This window comes from Schistocerca americana, chromosome 3, assembly GCF_021461395.2.
Source record: "Schistocerca americana isolate TAMUIC-IGC-003095 chromosome 3, iqSchAmer2.1, whole genome shotgun sequence".
Taxonomy (NCBI): Eukaryota; Metazoa; Arthropoda; class Insecta; order Orthoptera; family Acrididae; genus Schistocerca; species Schistocerca americana.
Window position 1 is genome coordinate 724,219,633 of NC_060121.1, and position 23,264 is coordinate 724,242,896.

Sequence of the window (23,264 nt, forward strand, 5' to 3'; positions counted from 1 at the left end):
CCGTGTGCTTCAGACACTGGTTCTCTAATTTTTCTTAATAGTGATTTGCAAAAAGAGCATTATGTTCCCTCCAGAGATTCCCATTTTAGTTCATGAAGTGCCTCCATAATACTTGTATGTTGATTGAACCTACTGGTAACAAATTTAGCACCTTGCATCTGAATTATTCTGATGTCTTCCTTTAATCATACTTGGAGAGGATCCGAAAAATTCAGGCAGTACCCAAGAATAGGTAGCACCAGTGTTCTATACATGGTCTCCTTTATAAATGAACTACTCTTTTTTTAAATTCTTCCAATAAACCAAAGGTGACCATTTGGTTCCTCTACTACTTACATGCCCATTCCATTTCAAATCATTTTGCAATGTGCGTCACTGCATCATGCAGCACACTACTGAAACTGTATTCAAACATTATGAGATTTTTTTTGTACTCATCTGCGTTAACTTACATTTTCTATATTTAGAGAGAGCTGCTATTCATCACACCAAAGAGAAATTCTGTCCAAGTTATTGTATATCCTCCTACAGTCACTCAACAACAACATTTTTCCATACACCACTGTGTCATCAGCATACAACTGCAGATTGCTGGTTATCCTGTCTGTCAAATGATTTATGTATATGGAAAATAAGAGCAGTCCTGTCACACTTTCCTAAGGCACTCCTGACAATACTCTTGTCTCAGATCAACACTTGCCATAGAGAAAAATGTACTGGGTTCTATTACTTGTGAAGTTTTTGAGCCATTCACATACCGAGGAACCTATTCCATATGCTTGTACCTTTATTAACAGTCTACATTGGGGCACTGTATCAAACGCTTTTTGGAAATCTAGGAATGTGGAATCTGCCTGATGTCTTTCATCCATGGTTTGCAGGATATCATGTGAGAAACGGTTAAACTTGAGTTTCACATAAGCGGTGCTTTCTAAATCCATGCTGATTTGTGGACACAAGCTATTTCATTTCAAGGAAGTTACTGTGTTTGAACTGATAATTTCTTCAAGCTCTGCAAGAAACCACTCAGTTGAGACTTTCTGCTGGGCCAGAGATTCACCATAAATGTAATCTAAGTAAGGGGTCAGAGCTGTAAAGCAGTCTGTAAAACTGAATTGGGATACCATCTGTACTGGACAACTTATTTGTTTTCAACTCTCTTAGTTGCTTCTCTACTCCAGGGAAGCCTATTACCGTGTCCTCCCTAGTAGAGTCTGTGCAGTGATCAAGTGACGGCATGTTTGTATGTTCCTCCTGCATGAATGTTTCCTCAAAGGCAAAATTTATAATCCAGCTTTCCTTTTACTGTCTTCTATTGCTACAGCAGACAGTTCAATTCGTAACTGGATAGAAACCTTTAACATGCTAAGCTAATTTACAGATGACAGATTTTTTGCAAGCTTGTGGCAAGATCTTTTGCTAAGGTGTGACGGTGGAAGCTGCTGTATCTTTCACAGATTGATAGGGAAATGGAAGATTGTCCTCTGGGCTAGGCTAATTTGAGAACATTTTTCTACCCAAGCAACTTATCATTAGCCCCCCCCCCCACCCCCCCACCCCCCCCCCCCCCCCCCCCACCTCCCGTTTCCCTCATACGCTTTGATCAATACCAGTTTTCGATACTAATTGTTATACTCACTGTATTGAAATCTTGCACTTGGGAATGCCTCTCAGTTTGGTACCTCGAGCAGTGGCTTGGTTCAAATGGCTCTGGGCACTATGGGACTTAACATCTTAGGTCACCAGTCCCCTAGAACCTATAACTACTTAAACCTAATTAACCTAAGGACATCACACACATCCATGCCCGAGGCAGGATTCGAACCTGCAACCGTAGCAGTCCCGCGGTTCCGGACTGCAGCGCCTAGAACCGCACGGCCACCGCGGCCGGCCGCAGTGGCTTGTGCCCATAGGGCCTTAAACTGGCCCTGGTTGTTCTCCAGTATCAACAGACAGAGAAGTGATTTTGAATCTGACTGAGGCCATTTAAAGTGAGGTGTGCCACATGGCTGTATGCTAGGTCCCTTGTCTTTCTTGATAATTACTGATGATTAGTCATTAAACATGACAGATGACACAAAAATGTTTTCCCCAGCGGGCCTCGGCTGATTTGCCAGCGGACCTGCCAACTCTTTTAGGCAACACTCGGACGAATGTGGTTAAAGTTTTAAAGTTCTGTGCCTTGTCAAATGTTTTTACAAAGATTTTAGGGAGCGGATTTTAATTTGCTCACTGTGTGACAAGCTCGCCCATCTTTTCTGTAAGTGGCCAGCCAATGACACATTCCTGTGTCATTCTTGTTGCTATGTTTTCCCTTCTCTTCGGTTATACTTTCTTATGTAGTAATTTCCCTCTTTTCCCGTTTTCTTTGAATGTGTTTTTCAGTTTTATTAGGTCTCTCCACATTCGTTCCTTTTAATGTGTGTCAGGGCGCTGATGACCTCGATGTTGAGCGCCCATAAACCCCAACACACACACACACACACACACACACACACACACATGTTTTCCTTTGCAGATGATAAAAATGTTATTGTGAAACACATGGAGTGTATTGTAAGTGATGTAACTAATACAGCAGTCAGTAACATCAGTACCTGACTGTCAGAGAACAAATTAAATTAACACTTAAATGTAACAAAACACAGTACATACAGTTTCTGACATGGGACTTTTGTAAAAGCAAAAGTGTGTTGTCTGAAGGTACTCAAAAAGTCAGTGAAGTCAACCATTTTAAATTCTTAGGACTGAGGATGGGTGGAAGACTTTCTTGGAAGTATCACACTCAGGATCTTGTGCAGAAACATAATGATGGTGTCTTCACTACTCTGAAATGTGAAAGATCATTTACTTTCCTTACTTTCACTCTGTTATCTTGTATGCTTTTTTTTTTTTTTGGGGGGGGGGGGGGGGACTCTCAGTGCACTCACCAAGAATATTAATAGTCCACAAATGGATGGTCAGACAGATCTGTTGTGTCAGTGTATGAATTTAGTATAGAACATTGTTCAGGTGTCTTGGAGTTCTAACTCTGCCATCCTTGGACACACATGCCATCATGGGATGTATCGTTGACAGTAAGGATGCAATCAGGGGGAACTACAACATTCACTTGGTGAAGACTAGATAGAAAAATGATATACACTTGGATAACTCTTCCTTAAGCATTGCGCAGAAAGGTGTGAACTATTCAGCAGGTTTAATTTTCAATAGGCTTCCAGCAAAAAAAAATTTAGTAATAAATGACAAGTATTCAAAATTCAAGTTGAAAGATTTCCTTCTGGCACACTCCTATTCTGTATTGGAGTTCTTCGCAGTACTTGAGAATGCTCTTCTGTAATGTGTCATTTAATCATGCAATCTCTGTTTTTGTTTCAAGGTGATTTATTATTTAATTTGGTGTTGTATTATAAATTTTCCAAACAGCACTCTGTTAATTATGTATTGGCTTCAACAATCGTGGACCCACAGACATGATACATAAATAACGAGAAATCATATTTTAGTAAGCAGTATTTCAAACATTACAGAAGGTTTTCCAGAACTCTGATCTGTATGCCTGTATGTATGGAAAACACAACTATTTGTCTGGCTATATAAACAAATTTTGTCTTCCTTGTCCTCTTGACAGGTGGGTCTCTCTCATGCTGGGACTGGAGTGACCTGCCCTTCCTTCTTAACCTTCTGCAAAATAACCTCTCTCCTCCTTGAAAGAGTACATATTACATCTGAAAGCTAGGTAGTATGTCCCTTCTCCTTTTATATGGAGCTTTGACAGTACCATACATTTTGCTTTCTGAAGGTAACTACTGTCAAGATATTTTGTCTCATAATTTATTAGTTTACTCAGCTGAATTTTCCTCTGATGCAATTAGACAAATATTCTGAAGGTTTCAAGCAAGCACCTTATCAGTATCCCTAGAAGGCACTGGATCTATTTTTTCCTTGTGTCAACTGGATGTGACTATTTCTGGAGAGAAAATTAAAAAACGGGCCTTATGTGGGGTATAAACTGAATTGTCAACATTAGAGGAACCTAATTTCAATTTTTCCCTTAGTCATTGTTGAAAAGTGTAGTCTTATTGTTTCATGTAATCATTTTAACTAAAAACAGAATAAAATGTCCTGTTATGTAAATTCTATTCAGGAAAAATATTCATTCTGCTGTTGGTTTCACTACTCTTAATGACCTTCATAAAACAATTTTTTTTTGTTTCCTTTTGTCTGTAGGGAATGGAGAATCTAATAGTAGTGGCACAGTTCAACAGAGGCTGACAAAGCGACCATCAGTGGACAGTGGCATCAACTTGGGCCATTCTTCAGATAGCTTGTCATCTTTACAGAGTCGAGGACCTGGTTCCAAAGCTTCCTCTTCAAGAGAAGTTTCAAGGTTGTCTAGGTAAGCTCACAATGAAAATAATTAGTCTTCGCGGGAAATTTCCATGGTGATTTACTGTATTAAGTACATTTATAGCTTATAGCTTCCTAATTTCTTTTCAGAACTAAACAACAATGTTGTTGTCTCAAAAACCAATGTAATTATTATTTATCAGTTTATATAGCTACATTATATTTTTAGCAACAAAAATTGACCTAAGTTTCTCCTGTTTGGATTAGAAATATACAACGCTTCTCTATGTGCTCTTGTATAAGTCTGGGTATTGAGTGCTTACTGTTTTTCTAGCACAGGTGTGATTTTCATTAAGTTTATACAAACTTCAACAGGTAGGCCTTATTTGTTAACATGTATCCATGAGTATAGACACAACTCAACAGACCATTAATATGTAAAAATGTGCATATCTGTGTAATTATTTTTAATGAAATGACTTAGGATGACGAGCGTACAGGCTGCCACATGTTGTTTGTTAGTTTGGGATTGGTGTGTGGAGATAGTGAATTACACTTGCAACATAATGTGACAGAAGAAGGGATTCCCAGTGAAGCTCTCCCATACATATACATAAATTGAGACCAGTCCACAATAACTGAATAACAAAAGTTGAGGGGGGTTAAAAAAAAGAGAAGGGGGCAAAAATGAGTAGTTTGGCTAGTTATTTTACCATTTATCAGATGTAGTCTGATCAAGGGGAGAAGCATCATGCATCAGTATATGAAAGTGAAGCATAGCAGACTACCTGTACTAATAAAAATTTAGGATACAGGTTGGGAACTATCTTGAGTAGAAAAAGAGAGGTCTTGCTTTTAGGTAGCAGGCATGGGAGGGGTATAGATCACGGCTGGAGGAAAACTTAAGAGCAGGATATCACATCAAAAGTATTATGAAACTAGTGTTAACCTCAGCTGGATAATAGAGAATATTGAGGAACTGACAAAGGATTTGAATAAAGAGGACCAGATATTTATAATTTGGTCTGCAGTTGCATGATCAACCCTGGATGAACAAAGTCAACAAATAAGTTATCCAGGAAATGACCATGAAGCTGCTGTCTCCAAATGGGGTTCACATCGGTGCTGCTGCTGGAAGATAGAGATGCAGAAGGCATGCCCTACACCTTAACGGGAGATAAAGTATTAATTAGCACAACTAATAGCTGAACATTTAGGCTGGAAACCATCAGTGTTTGCAGGATTCTCGTGATCAGAGGTGTAAGCTGTTTTTGGGCCAAATATCTAAATCAGATAGATTGTTTTAGAAGATGTTCGGGTAAATGAAATGTCGCGTGTAAGTAAATGTGTTTGAATTAACTTACATACTATGATGCATCAGAATCTTTAACATTTGAAAAACAAAATTAATTTTGTATCTGTTTACGCAATCTAGGATGTTCGAAGAAAGTTATGTATTATGTCTGTCTGAGTGGTAAATACAGAACTCAGTATGTTTAACATTGATAATTATAAATTAACAGCAGTCTCCTGTGGGGAAAATATGGAGAAAGGAGGAATTATAATGTACAGTAAAAATAACATAAAGTTAAAAAAATAATGAAACTAGAAGTTGCTGCTTATATCAACAATTGGAAGCCTGCAATTGTGAATTGTTGTTACCAGAAAACCAATCAACAATTATTGTAGTATATACAGCTTCACTACAAATTTTTCAAGTATTCTTAGAAAAATATGAGTCATTATTATGCCAGCTGGCAATACAAGAAAGCAAATGATCATCTTTGGAGATTTTAACATTAATGTTAACATGACATTTAACATTAATTTTAACATTAATATTCAGAAAGATTCAGATAAAAGAAATGGTTTGGCTGTAGTACTTAACATTTTTAAACTGAGTTCTCTTTGTTAAGTTTCCCTATAGAATTCACAGGAAAGCTGCACACTAATGGACAGTGAACACTTAATCAATGATATAAATGTTTATCCAGTAGCAAATGGTGTCTCTAACCTTGATGCACAATTAGCCATAGTAAATAACGTATCTGATTACAGTGAAGTGGTATCATTGACAACAGAGTAAGAGATGAAGAGACAACAAGAAGTTTCAAGAGAACCTCACATGTAACTGATGAGGGATATGTGGAATGTGATGGAGGGCAATTGTAAATTTAATGTGTGTGTGTGTGTGTGTGTGTGTATGTCTCTCTCTCTCTCTCTCTCTCTCTCTCTCTCTCTCTCTCTCTCTCTTTTTGCCTTTACATATGTCTGCTTGTGTCTGTATGTGTGTGGATGGATATGTGTGTGTGCACGAGTGTAAACCTGTCGTTTTTCCCCCCTAAGGTAAGTCTTTCTGCTCCCGGGATTGGAATGACTCCTTACCCTCTCCCTTAAAACCCACATCCTTTCGTCTTTCCCTCTCCTTCCCTCTTTCCTGATGAAGCAACCATTGGTTGCGAAAGATTGAATATTGGTTGTGTGTTTGTGTTTGTCTGTGTGTCTATCAACGTACCAATGCTTTTGTTTGGTGTATATATGAATCTTTCACAGCTACTTTTCCCAGAAAACAATAAAATATGCCACAAGTAAACATCAGAATAGTTTTGGGTTACAAAAGGAATCAGATTATCGTATATGGAAAAGGAAACTGTACGAATTGGTTAGGGCCAACAGAGAAGTAGGACTTATTACCCATTACAGGAAATAGTGCACTGCCATAAAGAAGGTGATTAAAAATCAGAAACCTCTGTATAATTATGAAATAAATAATTCAGGTAGTAAAATTAAATTTTATGGGAAATAGTTAACTGATAAACTTAGAAATCAGGTAAGGAATGTGAGGACTTTAATACAAAGAAAACAGTCGAATAATTAATTGTAGCAGTAAGGTAGCCAACAAATTTAATAATGACTTCCAAGAAGTTGATCAGAAGATTGCTATTGACAGTTCAAGAAACAAAACAGTATAATAAATGCAAGAAGCAATGCCACATATATACAAGCGTATCACAATTGCTCCATGTTCTGACAAGAAACTGAGGATGTAAAAACTCCTTAAAACCCAAACCTCTCGCAGAGTGCTCAATACTCAAGTAAAGTACTGAATTCCTGATATTCACCCATGTATACACTGTATTCACTTGTATATGCAATACGTCAGTATCAGATGGGATATTTCCAGACAGCCTGAAATACGCTATTCAGACTTATTTACAAAGAAAGTAGTAAGACAGATATCAGTAATTACTAACCAGTCTCACTATTTATCTTCTCTTCAAATGTACTAGAGAGAATCATTATACGCCTCTCTTAAAGTAAGATTCTTAGTTAGTTTTAATGTGGATTTTGAAAAGATCTCTCCAAAGAACATAACACTGTTCAGTTCATGTCCCTATTATATAAAAGATAAATGACAGATAATTTTGTTTCTGCTGACTGTAATAGTGTTATATGTGGCTGAATTTCTATTTTAGTGCTATAAACTTTACCTGTGATTTGCTGAATGTATTTACTGGAGATATTTGCTCCATTCTTTAATTATCGTCATTCTCAAGTTGCTTATAATAGGCGATCTGGGTGTATTTAATGAAAATCTCTGCAGATGAAGCAGTATAAAATTTTCCCCATCAAATTTGTTATTTCTTGTGCTTATAAGAACCCTTATTTTTCAGTGTAATTAAAAAAGTTAATGATTGTCCATCAAGCAAATTTGGTAGTCCTTTCATAGACAAGTTACATTTTGATTGTATTTCATACACAGTGAAAGGCAGTAATCAAAATAGTTTGCCAGAGTTTTGGCATCCTATTGACAGAGTGTGAGTTTCTAATGAACAATTAGAAACAAAAATTCTGGATAAAGATGAAAAGGGAGAGCAAGCAACAGGTAAAAATCTTGTTGAAAATTTATGAATACGTGAGACTGTTAACTGCTGCACATTTCTATCTATGGTCATATTTTAGCTTAGTAACTGAGTAAAGTACTCACAATGAAAAGTAGTGAAATCTACATGCAGCAAAATTTGTTTAAAGAATGATGACAGGACTGGTTTGTTATTAACAAGTAACAGTCTGAGTCTTATCATCATTTGTGCATTCACTGTAAGTGTGAGAAGTATAGATTATGAACATAAAGTTGTCTACAGAACAGCACATGTTTGCTTTACAGATTGACGAGCTAAGACAATCTTTCATTGAAAACTTCCTGCATACACAGTCACCAAGCAGGCAACCTACCAACAAAACAAACTGAAGGTGTGAGTTGACAGGCTCTGTAGCTGACTCACCATGTAGTGGCCACCCAAAATTAGTTACTATTGAAGAAAATGCACTGCTTGTTGTATAGTCCTGCAGGGAGGGCTTCTAAGGGACTACAATTTTCTAACAGAAGTTTAAGGAGAATGTTATGGTTTTAACATCTGTAGCCTTATAAGCCTACATTATTACATACCCTAAATGTGGATGAACGTGCCTGAAGATGTGTATTCTGTGAGTGGTATGTGATCTGCAGTGAAAGTGCTCCTAACTTCCACAAAACAATCCTGTGGTTCAATGGCACATGTTTTAAGTGAAATAGAAGAGTTAAAAAACACATCTGTGTGTACTGGTCTTTTGAAACACTGCAATTTGTTATTGAGGAGGAGTTAAATGTTACTGAATCTATGATTCGGGCTGGTATAATGCAGCAAAGAAGTGATATACCTTATTTTTTCAATGGGTCCACAACTAGAGGAAGGTGTCTTGAAGTGTTAAGAGAAGTTTTTATTGAATTGTACTTGGAGCTGTACAAAATGACCACATTTGGCAGTATGAGAGTTATCCACCATGTCTGTGTATTTTTGGCTGATAATTTTCAAGAGTGGAGGGGAAGGCAGGGTAAAATAGATTGGCCTCCAAGATCATTGGACTTTATAGACACTGTGATTTTTTAATGTGGGTGATACGGAAACACAGTGTTTCAGCTGCAAAACCATTAAGCTTATAGTATTTAACGGATTTCGCTAATCAGTAATTTGAAAACTTTTTTGGTCATGGTGGGAGCTATGTGACAATTTATGTATATCAGTATTTAAATATATCTAAAAACAAAGATGATGTGACTTACCAACCGAAAGTGCTGGCGGGTTGATAGACACACAAACATACACACAAAATTCAAGCTTTCGCAACCAATGGTTGCTTCATCAGGAAAGAGGGAAGCAGAGGGAAAGACGAAAGGATGTGGGTTTTAAGGGAGAGGGTAAGGAGTCATTCCAATCCCGGGAGTGGAAAGACTTACTGTAGGGGAAAAAGAGGACAGGTATACACGCGCGCACACACACACACACACACACACACACACACACACACACACACACACACATCCATCCGCACATACACAGTCACAAGCAGACATTTGCAAACGCAAAGAATTTGGGCAGAGATGTCAGTCGAGGCGGAAGTACAGAGGCAAAGATGTTGTTGAAAGACAGGTGAGGTATGAGTGGGGGCAACTTGAAATTAGCGGAGGTTGAGGCCTGGCAGATAACGAGAAGGGAGGATATACTGAAGGGCAAGTTCCCATCTCCCGAGTTCTGACAGGTTGGTGTTAGTGGGAAGTATCCAGATAACCCGGACAGTGTGACACTGTGCAAAGATGTGCTGGCCGTGCACCAAGGCATGTTTAGCCACAGGGTGAGATTAGATTAGATTAGATTAGATTAGATTAATACTAGTTCCATGGATCATGAATACGATATTTCGTAATGATGTGGAACGAGTCGAATTTTCTAATACATGACATAATTAGGTTAATTTAACAACATACTTAAGTTAATATAACAACTTTATTTTTTTGTGTTTTTTGTTTTTCTTTATTTTTTATTTCTATTTTTTTTTATTTTTTAAATATTTTTTTTCTTTTTTTTCTTAATTTATATCTAAATATTCCTCTATGGAGTAGAAGGAGTTGTCATTCAGAAATTCTTTTAATTTCTTCTTAAATACTAAATACTTGTTGGTTATCTGTCAGACTTTTGATACTATTTGGTAAGTGACCAAAGACTTTAGTGCCAGTATAATTCACCCCTTTCTGTGCCAAAGTTAGATTTAATCTTGAATAGTGAAGATCATCCTTTCTCCTAGTATTGTAGTTATGCACACTGCTATTACTTTTGAATTGGGTTTGGTTGTTAATAACAAATTTCATAAGAGAGTATATATACTGAGAAGCTACTGTGAATATCCCTAGATCCTTAAATAAATGTCTGCAGGATGATCTTGGGTGGACTCCAGCTATTATTCTGATTACACGCTTTTGTGCAATAAATACTTTATTCCTCAGTGATGAATTCCCCCAAAATATGATGCCATATGAAAGCAATGAGTGAAAATAGGCGTAGTAAGCTAATTTACTAAGATGTTTATCACCAAAATTTGCAATGACCCTTATTGCATAAGTAGCTGAACTCAAACGTTTCAGCAGATCATGAATGTGTTTCTTCCAATTTAATCTCTCATCAATGGACACACCTAAAAATTTGGAATATTCTACCTTAGCTATATGCTTCTGATTAAGGTCTATATTTATTAATGGCTTCATACCATTCCCTGTACGGAACTGTATGTACTGTGTCTTATCAAAATTCAGTGAGAGTCCGTTTACAAGGAACCACTTAGTAATTTTCTGAAAGACAGTATTGACAATTTCATCAGTTAATTCTTGTTTCTCAGGTGTGATTACTATACTTGTATCATCAGCAAAGAGAACTAACTTTGCCTCTTCATGAATATAGAATGGCAAGTCATTAATATATAATAAGAACAACAAAGGACCCAAGACTGACCCTTGTGGAACCCCATTCTTGATAGTTCCCCAGTTTGAGGAATGTGCTGATTTTTGCATGTTACGAGAACTACTTATTTCAACTTTCTGCACTCTTCCAGTTAGGTACGAATTAAACCATTTGTGCACTGTCCCACTCATGCCACAATACTTGAGCTTGTCTAGCAGAATTTCATGATTTACACAATCAAAAGCCTTTGAGAGATCACAAAAAATCCCAATGGGTGGTGTTCGGTTATTCAGATCATTCAAAATTTGACTGGTGAAAGCATATATGGCATTTTCTGTTGAAAAACCTTTCTGGAAACCAAACTGACATTTTGTTAGTACTTCATTTTTACAGATATGTGAAGCTACTCTTGAATACATTACTTTCTCAAAAATTTTGGATAAAGCTGTTAGAAGGGAGATTGGACGGTAATTGTTGACATCAGATCTATCGCCCTTTTTATGCAAAGGTATAACAATAGCATATTTCAGTCTATCAGGGAAAATGCCCTGTTCCAGAGAGCTATTACACAGGTGGGTGAGAATCTTACTTATCTGTTGAGAACAAGCTTTTAGTATTTTGCTGGAAATGCCATCAATTCCATGTGAGTTTTTGCTTTTAAGCAAGTTTATTATTTTCCTAATTTCAGAGGGAGAAGTGGGTGAGATTTCAATTGTATCAAATTGCATAGGTATGGCCTCTTCCATTAACAGCCTAGCATCTTCTAATGAACACCTGGATCCTACTATATCCACAACATTTAGAAAATGATTATTAAAAATATTTTCAACTTCTGACTTTTTGTTCGTAAAGTTTTCATTCAATTTGATGGTAATACTGTCTTCCTCTGCTCTTGGTTGACTTGTTTCTCTTTTAATAATATTCCAAATTGTTTTAATTTTATTATCAGAGTTGCCTAACAACAAAACTTTCTTCCTTTTCGATGACTTTCCTACATTCTTTTTCAATTTCCTATTGAAAGTTTGTTGTGTCATGTCTACACCTACCTCTGCTTGAGGCTCATCAGTTTCTAACTGAAGCAACAGGTCAAACTTATATTTGACATTCACCACAAAACTGTCAGACTTAGTTCTAGGCCTGTTCCTTCTGCTACCTGTTGCCACTTCCCACCTCTCTTTGCCCTTCTCCCTCCTTAACCTGTCCAGATCTTCCCTAGCCTGATCTAGCTCAGCCTGAAGGGCAGCAATTTTCCCCTCCTGTTCCACTATCTTCCTATCTCTGCTGCAAATCCTACATAACCACTGATGAGCCTGATCCACTTTCCCACGCCACTGCAGTCCCCCCAGTGAAAAAAACTACTACATCCATCACACCAAACCCCGGAACTAACAATTCTATGGCAAGTCAGGCACTTCTCACTCATGGCAAAAATAATACTTTAGCTAGAATAAATCAATTAAATTACCGAAATCAAAAAAGACGTTACAAGAATTAAGCCTATTCACAAATGTATATAAGCAAGTTTCTGATTTAAAATTCCGCTGTTTTTCTGAGATCTCTATTAAAACAATGAAGGTATATGCTATTTATTATATATTTCACTCGATGGAATGAAAAAAAGGACAATTAAACGAGATACTTTAACTTTGATTCTCCAAAAACGTTACGAGAATTAGGCCTATAAACAAATGTATATAGGCAAGTTTCTGATATAAAGTTACGCTGTTTTTCTGAAATCTGTATTAAAACAATGAAGTTATACGCTATTTACGGTAGTTTACTTATTTGTTACTGAGAAACTAGTTAAATTACCGTGAAACAAGAAACAAACACGTTTACAAAATTTAAGCCCAAGTGCGACTTCACGAAGTTACGATCTTTTCGTGTGTTCTGAAAAAATACGCAAAGAAAAGTCAAACCTTTAATGGCAAGACTAAACGATACACTAATGCACGTATTTAATTTGTTGTCGGCGTTAAACTAAATTATATTCCTATCTAAATCACTTAACTTTCTGGAAATGGTTTCTGGCGTCACTTACTCGGCGGCCATCTTCCAGCACAAACCTCATTACCAACAAACACTGTCTGCCTGTGTCCATTCATGCGAATGGACAGTTTGTTGCTGGTCATTCCCACATAGAAAGCTTCACAGTGTAGGCAGGTCAGTTGGTAAATCACGTGGGTGCTTTCACACGTGGCTCTGCCTTTGGTCGTGTACACCTTCCGGGTTATCGGACTGGAGTAGGTGGTGGTGGGAGGGTGCATGGGACAGGTTTTACACCAGGGGCGGTTACAAGGGTAGGAGCCAGAGGGTAGGGAAGGTGGTTTGGGGATTTCATAGGGATGAACTAAGAGGTTATGAAGGTTAGGTGGACGGCAGAAAGACACTCTTGGTGGAGTTGGGAGGATTTCATGAAGGATGGATCTCATTTCAGGGCAGTATTTGAGGAAGTCATATCCCTGCTGGAGAGCCACATTCAGAGACTCATCCAGTCCCGGAAAGTATCCTGTCACAAGTGGGGCACTTTTGGGGTTCTTCTGTGGGAGGTTCTGGGTTTGAGGGGATGAGGAAGTGGCTCTGGTTATTTGCTTCTGTACCAGGTCGGGTGGGTAGTTGCGGGATGCGAAAGCTGTTTTCAGGTTGTTGGTGTAATGGTTCAGGAATCCCGGACTGGAGCAGATTCGTTTGCCACGAAGACCTAGGCTGTAAGGAAGGGACAGTTTGATGTGGAATGGGTGGCAGCTGTCATAATGGAGGTACTGTTGCTTGTTGGTGGGTTTGATGTGGACGGATGTGTGAAGCTGGCCATTGGACAGATGGAGGTCAACGTCAAGGAAAGTGGCGTGGGATTTGGAGTAGGACCAGGTGAATCTGATGAAACCAAAGGAGTTGAGGTTGGAGAGGTAATTCTGTAGTTCTTCTTCACTGTGAGTCCAGATCATGAAGATGTCATCAATAAATCTCTACCAAACTTTGGATTGGCAGGTTTGGGTAACCAAGAAGGCTTCCTCTAAGTGACCCATGAATAGGTTGGCATACGAGGGGGCCATCCTGGTACCCATGGCTGTTCCCTTTAATTGTTGGTATGTCTGTTCTTTGAAAGTGAAGTAGTTGTGGGTCAGGATGAAGCTGGCTAAGGTAATGAGGAAAGAGGTTTTACGTAGGGTGGCAGGTGATCGACGTGAAAGGAAGTGCTCCATCGCAGCAAGGCCCTGGACGTGCGGAATATTTGTGTATAAGGAAGTGGCATCAATGGTTACAAGGATGGTTTCCGGGGGTAACAGATTGGGTAAGGATTCCAGCCTTTCGAGAAAGTGGTTGGCATCTTTGATGAAGGATGGGAGACTGCATGTAATGGGTTGAAGGAGTTGATCTACGTAGGCAGAGATACGTTCTGTGGGGGCTTGGTAACCAGCTACAATGGGGCGGCCGGGATGATTGGGTTTGTGAATTTTAGGAAGAAGGTAGAAGGTAGGGGTGCAGGGTGTCGGTGGGGTCAGGAGGTTAATGGAGTCAGGTGAAAGGTTTTGTAGGGGGCCTAAGGTTCTGAGGATTCCTTGAAGCTCTGCCTGGACATCAGGAATGGGATTACCTTGGCAAACTTTGTATGTAGTGTTGTCTGAAAGCTGACGCAGTCCCTCAGCCACATACTCCCGACAATCAAGTACCATGGTTGTGGAACCCTTGTCTGCCGGAAGAATAACGATGGATCGGTTAGCCTTCAGATCACGGATAGCCTGGGCTTCAGCAGTGGTGATGTTGGGAGTAGAATTAAGGTTTTTTAAGAAGGATTGAGAGACAAGGCTGGAAGTCAGAAATTCCTGGAAGGTTTGGAGAGGGTGATTTTGAGGAAGAGGAGGTGGGTCCCGCTGTGACGGAGGACAGAGAAGTTGCTGCTCTACAAGGTAATGTTGACCAGTTGTTTCCGTGCCATGTTCAGTGTGTGCAGGCACTATCAGCAGCTGATTGGCCTCCACAGGTACGCTTCTGCGAATTGTTCATCCAACAATGTGTCAATCCCCATTTCAGTGCAAATGTTCTCTTTACGGATATGGCAAATTGTAAATTTTAGCAATCAACATGTGTGGGCTGACGAGAATCCGCACGAAATTGTGGAATCACGTCGTCAACACAGATTTTCTGTGAACGTTTGCAGGCATTGTTGGTGATGTCTTGACTGGGCCCCATGTTCTTCCACCTACGCTCAATGGAGCACGTTATCATGATTTCATATGGGATACTCTACCTGTGCTGCTAGAACATATGCCTTTACGACACAACATATGGTTCATGCATGATGGAGCTCCTCCACATTTCAGCCAAAGTGTTTGTACGCTTCTCAACAACAGATTCGGTGACCGATGGATTGGTAGAGGCAGACCAATTCCATGGCCTCCACGCTCTCCTGACCTCAACCCTCTTGAGTTTCATTTACGGGGGCATTTGAAAGCTCTTGTCTACGCAACCCCGGTACCAAAAGTAGAGACTCTTCATGCTCGTATTGTGGACGGCTGTGGTACAATACGCCATTCCCCAGGGCTTCATCAGCAGATCAGGGAATCCATCCGACGGAGGGTGGATGCATGTATCCTCGCTAACGGTGGACATTTTGAACATTTCCTGCAACAAAGTGTTTGAAGTCACGCTGTTACATTCTGTTGCTGTGTTTTTCCATTCCATGATAAATGTGATTTGAAGAGAAGTAATAAAAGGAGCTCTAACATGGAAAGTGAGCGTTTTCGGACACATGTCCAAGTAACATATTTTCTTTCTTTGTGTGTGAGGAATGTTTCCTGAAAGTTTGGCCGTACCTTTTTGTAACACCCTGTATATTGACTTTAACTTTTGCTAGTCAAACCAATTTAGAACACTTCAGAATTCAAATGAATAAAAAAAAAGGGAGGGGGAGACCTTGAAACTGTTGTGATCACTGTATAAAAAAAATTGATTACTGAAATTATTATGTGCTCAAGATTTCCAGTATATGAGTTACTACTCTTTTTATCTTATTTCCTGCTTATTTAAATACCTTTAGATCTGTCTCGAAATAATTAAACTTCATTACTAAATCAATATTAATATTAAAGTCATCTTCCAACTGTGTCAGACCTTCATTATTCATTTACTGGTTCATTAACAAAACAGTTCTTTAAACACCATTCTAACATAGCTAGGTCTGCAGGTAATTATTATTAACACAAACTTTAATTTTTCATCTTGGGACACTCGGATTGCACAACATTTGGAAAGGACCCTGCCTAGGTTATTTGTGAGGATAATTAAATGATAGGAAAGTTCTGGTAAAATTTAAGTTGTTATTAAGTTGTTATTGAACAGTATGGAACAAAAGTAACACTGGTCCATACGAATACAGTACTATAAGTTTCAACCTGATTGTATCGATGCGGCGGTTGGCAGGCGGCAAGATGGCGAGGCACAGAGCACACATACAACCATAGCTATGGCTCTTGACGTATCGGCACTTTATTTCTTCATAGTGTCACAATACTTTTCCATTTAGTGCCTATGGAATTTTGCCATGCTGTATGGCCGTTGAAACAACATACCCCAGGCTCAATGAAACTACGTCTTCCAGGAGAGCTTCCTCGCTCCAGAACATGTTGCTCAAACCAGTGCCAAACTCCAACTACTACTGCTGAGCCCGTTGTGCCGTGCAGTGCCCGCGCGCATTTTCCCGCGCTCGCCTGCCATCCACCTTTCACCGCTCCCTTACAGACAGGGTATGCACCCGAGGTTTTGCTTTCTACATATTCTAACACATTGCCTACGTATGGACCAGATGCACAGTTACAATCTTAAACATCTTACAACAGTCTCAACATTTGTTACATTTCAATTCTATTACAATATTGCTTGACATTTGACATAAACATTAATTTCCACATTGAAATTTGTTTACAGTTTTCTTAACATAATGGCATGAAACAAAAAAAGAGATGAAAGCAGAACATCAGTTACTCAAGTTTATCGAAAAATCAGAGGAAAAAAAGTTTACTTATTTGTGCAATAGTACAGCGTTGTTGTTGTTACACATGCCCCTGTTTCCAATAAATTTCACTAAGTGCAAATTTGATGGGAACACTAAACTTTATATTTATACAGGGGCTATGAATCTTTGTGTGAATGTACCATTATAAATTTTGTATCACTAAACTTCCTTTCTCTCACATTATGGAGGTCTATACTTTTTAATATATCGAGAACATTTACCTATCATTTACATAAGTGCCTTTGGCACAGTCCAACCTCCTATCACAACATGATTTAAATAGCTAATTACTTATTCTTAAATTTCTCAGAGAAATAAATTCAAAATCTGAAACACAAACACTTAACTACAAAGCATATACAAATACCTATATACACTATAAGACAATTTGTTGCTGCTTGCATTGAAAGGCAGTCCATTTCCTTAGTTATTAATAAACACACAATACTATCTAGAAAAATCACTACACATATTTGCTGCCTATTATTCAGATTTGGGCAGTCCATTTCGCATCATTTTATCACATCACCTGCACCACACTTACAATTCTCCTTTGACTATTTATCTGCCTCCTTTGGTGTATGGCAGTCCTTTATATTATGACTCATATACTGCCCATTTTGATTTTTGGCAGTCCCATCTTTTATTTGGCTGGCAGCATTTGCTTTTTCTTTTCAATTCTTTTTTCCATACACCTTTACATTTATAGTACATTTGGTAATCTGAAACTTACATAAGTACATTAGCACACTGACATTAGTATACATAACATTTACAAAGATTTGTTACATTTAGAATAAAATAGTTTCAGCATAAGATACAGCACATTTACTGCAGATTGCTCTCTGAGTGTACTTAGGTCACTCACTCCTAGGAACATACAGTTTCAGGTCCACAACGTTTCTTACACCTAAAGGTCTCTTGGATTTTGGGTAGATCAGGTAGTAAGCATTATCGTGTGGAATGTTCTGTATTATATATGGTCCATTGTAAATATATTTAAATTTGGAAATTTCATGCTTCAGTTCACTAGATTTTTCGTGGGTTTTTAAAAGAACGTAATCCCCAATTTTAAATTTTGAAACATTCAGATTTTTTCATGTCTTTTAGATCTAGATTCAGCTTTTTGCTTTGCCCTTTTTCTGACTAATTCTTTCTTTTGACTCAACCCCAAGCTTGTACAAGGTGGAAACTCTAGTTTTTCCTCAATTAAACTTTTACTTCTGCTGCCTAACAAAATTTCTTCCGGTGGGAACCCAGTAGTTTCATGATGTAAGGTGTTCATGACATTCTCAAAGTCCAATATAAATCTGCCCCAGGCTCTACATCATGCCCCTTCCTGTTTTTTTCCACAACGCACCTTGGTCGACTGTGACATCATCCCAAGATACGTTCCTGACCTGTGAATCATTTATATCTGGTGGCTTTCTCGGTTTCTGGAGTTCAAAGTCTTTGCTTACTTGAACTCTTTGCAAAATAAACACTGAGTCATCAGGTGGCTCTTTCTCAACATCTGGGTTTTGTTTTGAAACTTTGTCATAACTAGGTACAATATTGCAATTAGCTGTATTCCCATTATTTTCACTAGTACTGAAATACTCGTCATCTGAACTATCGTCATAATCCGACCATTCTGGATCGCTTTCAGGTTCCAACATAAAAGCTTTTCTGAGACAGGCACTAAGTTCTTCCTCTGCATTTTCGTCAGGCTTTAATTTTAACTCAATATCCTCTTTAGGCAAAACGACCTCATTATCAGCTTTACTCACATCCCCTGTTACTTCATATTTAGTGTAATCCGCGTGGACTTCAATTACTCTTAGGTAATTACCTGCCCCTTCCCCACAGTGCCTTTCAGTAACAGCTTGTACTGTTGGCGGATCGTTAACAGAAGTTACTGCCTCATCAATGCTTAGGATTTCATCCTCCAATTCCTTTCTATCTTTAACCTTCATCTTATCGGCAGCATGCATACTTTGCGCGGCGCTATTTACTCTCTCCTCTTTAAATTCGGGCCACGTCACCTTATCGACGTCCCTACTATTTCCTTTTTCAGTAATTAACCTCCTTGCCTCATATCCCTTCTTAAAATCCTCCCACTCACATTGCTTGAGGCCCTTGTACAGATCATCGATCTGCACACGCCAATCAGTTACTTCTGCTAATTCATTCTCGCCATTTACTTCATTGCTAACACTGCTAACCGCACCTCTCTGTGTATCCACTGTTCCATCCACTATTTCCTTCGCCACGGAATTACCACTCGTAATGTATTCAGCAGCTCTTACGGCAATGTTTGTACCTAATTCTGCCGCCTTGCTAGTGGCTTCTCTCTGAACATCTGTTCTGCTAGGCTGGGCCGTTGCCCTCTGATGCTCCACTCGCCTGTTAACATGTATCGCTCTGCGTGGCGAAGATGAGTCATCTGCGCTCGCACCTGGCGCTTGTTCCGCAACAACACGTTGCGTCGTTTCACGCCTGTCTCTAAGCTGTCTCATAACTTTACTGTCAGTTCAGTAACATTTCTTAAATCGGGGCCGGTATGTTCTGTCTGCTTCTGTTTGGCCCGCAACGTTTGCGGAAATCAGTTTCCCGCATCGTTATTATTTTGCGCGGTGTACCCTCTACCGTGACCTGGATAACCCCCTCTTCCTCTTCCTCTGCCTCTACCTCTCTGTATCATGTTGACACGAAACCCATCGCCATCATTTCTCTTGTCATTATTGCGATTATTTCTGTTACTAAAATTCTGATAATTGGCACAACTTTCGCGCCAATGATCGTCGTCTTCGACCCTTCCTAGAAATGCTTGGAAGCTACGATGATTGCTTCCCACATATCTCTTTGAATCTTCTGGAAGCTTTTTATATAGCTCCCATATGATTTCAGAACCGGATCTTCTCCCTCTTAAGTGTGTCAACTTTCAGTACCAATATTCACAGAAATCTTTCAGAGAATTTCTGCCCCTGTTATCATGAAGTTTGGCCAAGATAAACTCGCGCCACAAATGATCCTGTTTTTGTTCGGACAAGTATTCTTCCCTAAACGTTTGTTTAAACTCTTCGAACGTCATTAGTTCGGTATTCACGTTAATTCCCCAGCGCTTAGCGTCACCTGCTAAGGCGCTAATTACTACATTTATCTTATCCTGACCAGACAAGTGTTCAGGAGACATCCTCTCGCAATTTTTGATGAAATCCAACGGATACCTACCATTATGTTTCTTGGTGGGATCGAAACGCTCCTCACCTTCCAACAGCTTCGTAAGTGGCGTGCCATTACAGACAACACCAGGTCTATCTTTGATTTTACTCTCGAGATCGAAAATTTTGCCTTGAATTTTCAATGTATTTTGTTCACACTTTTGTACACATCCGGTAACTTTTTCGCCTAAATTTCTTTCAGTATCTGAAACTGTTTTTTTCAACTGTGAGGTTCCATGTTGGCATTCATTTACGATCTCAGTTTTAAGACCGAAAACTTTTTCGTCTACTTTTGTTTCAACTAGAGGCTCTACTTTCTCTTGGATGTTGAGAATTTCAACATCAAACCTACTGTTAATGTCGTCAATTTCCCCCTGCGTAGTATCCATAATTTTATTAATTGTGTCAATTTCAAACTTCATAGTATTTACTACAAAGCTTAAATTACCCACTTTTTGTTCTGCCTGTTCTATTTGTTTACTAATTTTAATTCCTTGTTCTTCGACCTGTGCTTTTAGCTGACCAACTTGTGTTTTAAGCTGCTCGTCAACATGTGTTTTAAGCTGATCATTCTGTGTTTTGAGCTCGTCAACGTGTGTTTTAAGGTGATCATTCTGTCCTGCAATTTGTTTGGTTAATCGTTAAAATAAGTCGTTCATGCTTAAAATTTTCACACTGTTTTGTTCTATGGAATCGGTGTGTTCTGATCCTACATCAAAATTTTCTTTCGGTTCTTTCTTTATCTGTGGTGAATCAAACATATCAGTGGATTCGTTCACGTACCCACTATCATCTACTAAGTCAACCTCTACTTCCTGTTTTATTCCTTGCTGTGTTCGAGGCGGTCTCGACATTTCAATCTGTTCGTTAACATGTTCGTGGTAATGTATGTACACCAATTGTCTTCCGCTATTGCCATCTGTTGTCTGGCCGCGTAAACTCCTGTCATTGCCAGCCACATCTTTCATTATGCTTGGCACATCTACTGTGTCTACATCCTTGTCCATACCGAACGCAAGTTACACCCCACTACCGTACTTGACGTTCACTGCTATTTACTTTACTGAATAATATTGTAATTCGTGCCACTGAACATCCACTGTTCGGTATTCACATTAATTTGTGACCGAAAACAACTGGAAGTCCTGTCACCGGGAGCCACTTGTAACGTGTGCGTGGGGCACACAATACTCATTAAAGCCTGTACTATGGTAAGTGAGTGGGGTTTACCTTACGAGACAGGATTTTTGTATAGATATTGACCGTGTGTACCTGAATGGTGGCAAATCAGACTTACACCCACTCTGTAATAACAATGATACGTCAAATAAATCCGAAATACAACTACACGTCAGGACGGACGAAAAGCAACACAGCATATGCTACCAATTTGTTAATAATATGGTCGCCAGCCTAATTAGGCATTAACTGAGTTTCTTCCCTGTACAAGTTGATGTACATTCATGCAAAACAACACGTAGTAACACTGCATAATATAGTAAATTTTAGAACCAGAAAATCTATTGAACTGATAGTTTCACTTTCTGTACTGATATGGAAAAACCATGAATACATAACACTACACTATAATGTATACTACCAAACTTCATACTGTCTATTGATCTGATTAAAATCGGGCATAGGTTACCCTAGAAATAGCACTTTGGGGCCACACACAAATTGTCAGTTTTGATAAAGATAAAACACTGATAACTTTTGACATATATATTGACTTTAACTTTTGCTAGTCAAACCAATTTAGAACACTTCAGAATTCAAATGAATAAAAAAAAGGGAGGGGGGGGACCTTGAAACTGTTGTGATCACTGTATAAAAAAAATTGATTACTGAAATTATTATGCGCTCAAGATTTCCACTATATGAGTTACTACTCTTTTTATCTTATTTCCTGCTTATTTAAATACCTTTATATCTGTCTCAAAATAATTAAACTTCATTACTAAATCAATATTAAAGTCATCTTCCAACTTTGTCAGACCTTCGTTATTCATTTACTGGTTCATCAACAAAACGGTTCTTTAGACACCATTCTAACATAGCTAGGTCTGCAGGTAATTATTATTAACACAAACTTTAATTTTTCATCTCGGGACACTCGGATTGCACAACATTTGGAAAGGACCCTGCCTAGGTTATTTGTGAGGATAATTAAATGATAGGAAAGTTCTGGTAAAATTTAAGTTGTTATTAAGTTGTTATTGAACAGTATGGAACAAAAGTAACACTGGTCCGTACGAATACAGTACTATAAGTTTCAACCTGATTGTATCGATGCGGCGGTTGGCAGGCGGCAAGATGGCGAGGCACAGAGCACACATACAACCATAGCTATGGCTCTTGACGTATCGGCACTTTATTTCTTCATAGTGTCACAATACTTTTCCATTTAGTGCCTATGGAATTTTGCCATGCTGTATGGCCGTTGAAACAACATACCCCAGGCTCAATGAAACTACGTCTTCCAGGAGAGCTTCCTCGCTCCAGAACATGTTGCTCAAACCAGTGCCAAACTCCAACTACTACTGCTGAGCCCGTTGTGCCGTGCAGTGCCCGCGCGCATTTTCCCGCGCTCGCCTGCCATCCACCTTTCACCGCTCCCTTACAGACAGGGTATGCACCCGAGGTTTTGCTTTCTACATATTCTAACACATTGCCTACGTATGGACCAGATGCACAGTTACAATCTTAAACATCTTACAACAGTCTCAACATTTGTTACATTTCAATTCTATTACAATATTGCTTGACATTTGACATAAACATTAATTTTCACATTGAAATTTGTTTACAGTTTTCTTAACATAATGGCATGAAACAAAAAAGAGATGAAAGCAGAACATCAGTTACTCAAGTTTATCGAAAAATCAGAGGAAAAAAAGTTTACTTATTTGTGCAATAGTACAG

The 23,264-nt window shown here is 38.7% G+C and overlaps 1 protein-coding gene across 1 annotated transcript in view; it reads left to right on the top strand.

The window, feature by feature from the left end:
- The window catches only part of LOC124606343 (calmodulin-binding transcription activator 1), a 943,657-nt gene that overhangs the window by 734,830 nt on the left and 185,563 nt on the right, over positions 1-23,264 (top strand). The window contains exon 18 of the mRNA XM_047138326.1: positions 4,231-4,399. Within this exon, the coding sequence (XP_046994282.1) occupies positions 4,231-4,399 (169 nt within the window). The remainder of the gene's footprint in view (positions 1-4,230; positions 4,400-23,264) is intronic.